The sequence below is a fragment of the Triticum aestivum genome, chromosome 1D (assembly GCF_018294505.1).
Source record: "Triticum aestivum cultivar Chinese Spring chromosome 1D, IWGSC CS RefSeq v2.1, whole genome shotgun sequence".
Taxonomy (NCBI): Eukaryota; Viridiplantae; Streptophyta; class Magnoliopsida; order Poales; family Poaceae; genus Triticum; species Triticum aestivum.
In genome coordinates, this window is record NC_057796.1 from 215046872 (window position 1) to 215052046 (window position 5175).

Below are 5175 nucleotides of genomic sequence, written 5' to 3' on the forward strand. Positions count from 1 at the left end.
CTGATGGGATGGAAATGACTCCTACCGGCCCGGGCATCTTCAAGGTGTTGTAGGCATAGTGGGATGCCGCCATGAATTTAGCCAGGGCTGGGCATCCAAGGATCCAATTGTACGGCACGGGAAGGTCGACCACATCGAACATAATCTTCTCAGTCTGATAGTTCAGTTTCCCCCAAATGTCACTGGCAACGTGGTCTTTCCCTTAGGATGACTCCTGCTGGGATTAACTCCTTGAAACGTGCCTATGACCTTTAGCTCTTCCTCTGCTATCTGAAGTTTGCTGATGACCTTTGGGAAAATCAGATTCAACCCGGCCCCGCCGTCAACCAACATCTTTGTGACCTTGAGGTTGCGAATTGTTGGAGAGACCAACAATGCCAAACATCCTACCGCAATGGTACAGTCAAGATGGTCCTCTTCGTTGAAAATGATGGGTGTGCGTGACCATTTGAGTGGTTTCTGAGCCTCTGGCTCTGGTTCCACGGCGTTGACCTCACGTGCCCACAGTTTGAGTTGATGATGAGAGGAGTGCAGGGATGCACCTCTGTCAATGCACAGGGCGTTAGTGGCCTTCTGGAACCCCTCCTCACTGGTTTCCTCTTCATCCCCTCCATCACTCTCATCATTGCAAGCTTCCTTCTCTCGATCCTTGGCGGGTTTTCCTTGGTTCCGGAAGGGTTGCCAAGGCGATTTGCTTCACCACCTCGGCCCTTACCGCCAACAGCATTCTGACCTTTTTCCTTATCACACTTCTCATATTCTACTCTCTGCGTCTTGACGAGCTACTCAACCTGATAACACTCTTGCAGGTCGTGGCCCTTGGTCTGATGAATTTTGCAGTACGGCCTGTCGCCTTTCCCAGCTTTCTCGGCAGCCGCAGCCTCCGGCAGTCAGCACACACGGCAGCTTCCTTGCCGGGAGCTTCGGCTTTAGCCTTCTTGCCGGTACTAGGTGTGCCCGATCCTTCAACAATCATCACTGCCTTATCCTTGCGTCTCTTGCTGCGCTTCTTGCTCCTCTTCTGACTGGTGGATTCGTCATCGTCTTCTGAGTCGATGTTGACGCAATCCTCTTCTCCTGGGAGTTTCCTTCCTTCCTCCATCCGAGCACACTTGTCCACCAAAGTGTAAAGCTCCTTCACAGTCTTGGGCAACCACACGTTCATCTTGGAACGAATCCTGCGGTTACGCACATTGGATTGGAAGGCAGCTATCACAGCTGCTGGATGGATATTTGGGACGTTCCTGTGGACTCTGCTGAATCTCTGCAAATACTTCCGAAGAGTCTCTCCTTCTTTTTGTTGGAGAAGCTGCAAATCACTGGGCCGGCCTGGTTCTTGATGACCACCAATGAAGGCGCCAATGAACTCATGGCACATGACAGCCCATGACGAAATGGAGTTCTCCGACAGGTGCATCAGCCAAGACCTCACATTGGACTTGAGTGCCAAAGGGAAGTAGTTGGCAAACACCTTCTCATGTCCTCCCCCGGTAGCCTGAACAGCGATGGTGTAGATGCTTAGAAACTCTATCGAGTTTAGCCTTCCATCATACTTCTCGGGTATCTCTGACTTGAACGTACGAACGGACAGCCAACAGACTTGCCGCAGCTCACGAGTAAAGGCAGGGTACCCAACCTCGAAAGGCAGGTACTCGCCAGGCTCGAGTGCAGGCTCGTCAACGTCGGGTCCCTCGCACCCATTAGCCCGACGGTGGTCGTCGCGGCGTCGCTCGACGATGACGTGTGCGTCTCCCCTCTGCCTGTCCTCTAGGGCTCGCCGTTGGCCTAGACGTGCTCGAGGGTCAGAGGAGGCCATCGAGACATCGTCAGGTTCTTGATTCTGCCGCGCTAGGGCTGGTTGCCGTGGTGGGGACTATACCATGGGGATGGCCCCGTCCGTACGACCAGCAGCGCGAGCCGTCGTCGTCGCTTGGGGAGGCTGTGACAGGCCAGCTCGTTGTGAGCCCCCAGCCTCGGCGAAACTGAGCAGACTCTGAATGGTGGCACGCCACTCGTCCATCTGCTCGGCCACCGGCGGAAACCTCAGTAGCAGCTGGGCCCGCGCCATGGCTTCCGTAGTCGTGCTTGGCATGGGCGATGATGATGTGGACCGCACCGTCGCTCGGCTTCTGAAGGTGCGAGTGGCGACAACACCATGCCCTTGCTGTTGCGAGGCGGTCATCTGGATGGCATGATGACATGGTGAAGGCACTCGAGGGCCAGCGGCTCCGTTGGGCGCAGTGACCTGGTCGACTCGCCCCGGGGTAGGCGCATGCACCGTTCACTGATTATGCATCAAGACGACTGCAAATTCACAAGTTTCACTCATTCCAGTAAGTTTCGAGTTATAAAGTACTGAATGAAGAAACTTTCTTTCCACAGGTCAAAGGAAAAAACATAAGCAATTAGGATATGATTATGCACAACATGCAGTGATGAAAGTAAGTCAAGAAGGACATGAACATTAGCCGAAATATATGAACATAACAATTCAAACACTAGTTTCAGGAGGAGTTTTATCATATCAAATCATTTACTATGAACTTAGTTATTTGCATAAAAAAACTAAATGGTCATTCTGAGAAATAATAAGCAATGGAAAGAAAATGTATGAAAACTTCAAACAAACCTGCCTCATCTTCATCTTCCATTACAGAAGCCAAAAGTTGCGAAGGTCCAAATTGGTTGCCATTAGAATCTGCTTCGACAGTAGTTCTCATTATGTCTTTTTGCAGCCCTGGTTCCTGAACCTCAAGTCTTGCTTCAGCATTCAGTATTATTTTACTACAATATTCAAAATCAAATTCGAAAGCCCACAGTTCATTTAGATCCCTTGGGACGACTCTCATCGTACGCAAATATGGTGGAAGTTCTCCAAGACTGAAATCAGTAAGTGTAATTTCACCAATATAGGAGGCAGTTCTCATGTTTGACAATTTTCGCTGAAAAACAAGAAAACTAACCATTAGCAAATATGTTTGAAGGACGAGTTTACTTGTTTTAAATGTAAGCATTATCTAACCTGAAGGCGTGCTTTAATGGATTTACTTATATCATCACTCATTTTAGCATCAAAAAACAACCGAGAGATTAGGAGGTTCCAACAAAGTGTGCCTTCATCAGTAAACTTTTCATCTACATTTGTTTCAGGAGAATCTGAGAATCTGTTGCTGTAACTGAAATCAGAACTAGGGGTACTGGGTTGCTTTATGTCTAGTGATGATGAACTACTGCTTGACCTTTCTTCTTGTGCATCAATTAGTGCGGCACCAATGTAGCTGCGTGTTTTTTGGAACGTCTTTCTTTCTGCTTGTGCTGAGGTCGAGCATGTTCTAGTCAACTGGGGAGCTTTTATAGATGCCTTCCTAGCAAACTTCTTAAGGAAAAGGCGTACTTTTGACGACCCATCAGATTTTACTGCCTTGTCCATAATTTCACGATCCTCAGCAGAAAGTGCAGTTGATTTCAGGAAACAAGGGTATCCAGCGTGTAAAGAGGATATGTAACTTCTGAACTCTTCGCTCAACCTAGTATGCAATTTCAGTTTCTCCTTGTCTGTAGAAGATGCAAGACGAAGTGCTTTACACCATGATTCTTTCTCCCAAGAGGTGTCCACATAAAGATAGCATACCTTGCTCCGCTTGCAAATCTCAGATTCCTTGCTTTCTAGTTTTATCGGATACCTCTTAGACCTGAAAGAAAATGGATAAATATAAATGGTAGTTACATTGAAACTAGAGTGCATATGCAAAGTGTATTGCAGTATACACATTCAAATAGGCAAAGTAGGAAAATATAGTCACTTTTTAAGAACATCTAAATTGAAAAATAAAAGCATTCTTAGTCTTTAGCTGAATCCAAAATATAAGCATGCTTATCTAACCTACCATATGTCAAGTAACACATTGAACAAGATACACACTGAACATAAATATGAGTTAATGCGGCGCAAAAACTTTGAAGATCAGTGTATGATAACAAATTTCATATGCACAAACCATTTACGCGACGGTAGGTTAGAAGCAGAAACAGCAAGAACAGTGCAATCCAGAAGCCCAATAGTTAACTGAGAACCATCGGAACCTGTCAAGACAAGCGAGTGGCCTTGAATTTTAGCCCACATCCTTATCGGAGAAACCTCAACGATGTTCTTTTTATCCTTCACGCCTTTCTGAACCCCAGTTGGTGGTAAGCGGTTGCCGTTCCTAACTTTTGGCACCTTTCCTGGCTCTAACATCCAGAGAAAACCCTGCAACAAGTATGGCCGTCAGGTGAAATGATCCAAATTGCAACCATACCTTTCTCGAATAAACACAGATACATCATGTGAGAGTTGGTCTAATGGTCAGCACGGCTAGTTGATGGCCCAGTAGCAAATAAATAACGAAGGATATTGCTTTGCATTAAATACAACAGAACAGAGAGAAGGTGCAAATTCAGGAGAACAGACTGCTTCTCCAATCAGCACCAAGCGTTCAGTCACAACAATTCGAGGAAGGCGAAAGAATCTGGTTCCAAGAAATTTTCTGTATAAAGTAAGCGAGCTTTCCTGGAATGTTTTTGATAGACCCCCATTTGCATAGGATTGCAATTGCGATGCAGGAGAACAGTAGAAAGGAATCGGTAGAAACGGGAGAGTGCGCGGGATAATTTCAGGTTTATTGACCTGCTTCTCGGCGGGGAACGGCCGGTCGCCGGAGAGCTCGGCGGCGGCGGCCTCCGGAGGCGGAGGCCTTGGCCCGCGGCGGCGCAGCGCGCGGACGGCCTAGAGAAGCGCCGCCCCCTCCGTGAGAGCGAGCGCGAGGAGGCCCAGGAGGAAGCCCGAGAGGAAGATCGCCACCGCCATGGGCGACGACGATGACGAGGAGACCTTCCCAGGCGAGGCTGCTCTGCAGCGCACAAGAGGACATAGGAAAGAAGAAGAGGCGGAGAAGAAGTCAGCATTGTCAATGGAGGGGCGGACGTGCAGGGCCCATCTGTCACGGTCGGTGCTGCTTTATGACCTTTTTTTAAAGGAGGAGGATCTTTTTGTGCCCAGAACCAGATGCTGAATGGTGAACGCGCTTCTCGCTTCATGGCGCACACACAATGATTTGGAAGTCATTGTCATGACATACAACATAATTGTATTTATGTAAACTTATTTTCTACTCCCTTCGTCCACTATTAAAGGAT

The 5175-nt window shown here is 48.0% G+C and overlaps 1 protein-coding gene across 1 annotated transcript; it reads right to left on the minus strand.

Moving 5' to 3' along the window:
* Positions 1–2567: 2567 nt before the first annotated feature.
* On the minus strand, positions 2568–4972 carry LOC123181068 (uncharacterized). The gene is made up of 4 exons (XM_044593282.1): positions 4667–4972; positions 3999–4249; positions 3023–3692; positions 2568–2942 (listed from the first exon to the last, which is right to left on the minus strand). The coding sequence occupies exons 2-4, from the start codon at positions 4235–4237 to the stop codon at positions 2574–2576; spliced, it is 1278 nt and encodes a 425-aa protein (XP_044449217.1). The 5' UTR covers positions 4238–4249; positions 4667–4972; the 3' UTR covers positions 2568–2573.
* Between the last annotated feature and the right edge of the window lie 203 nt (positions 4973–5175).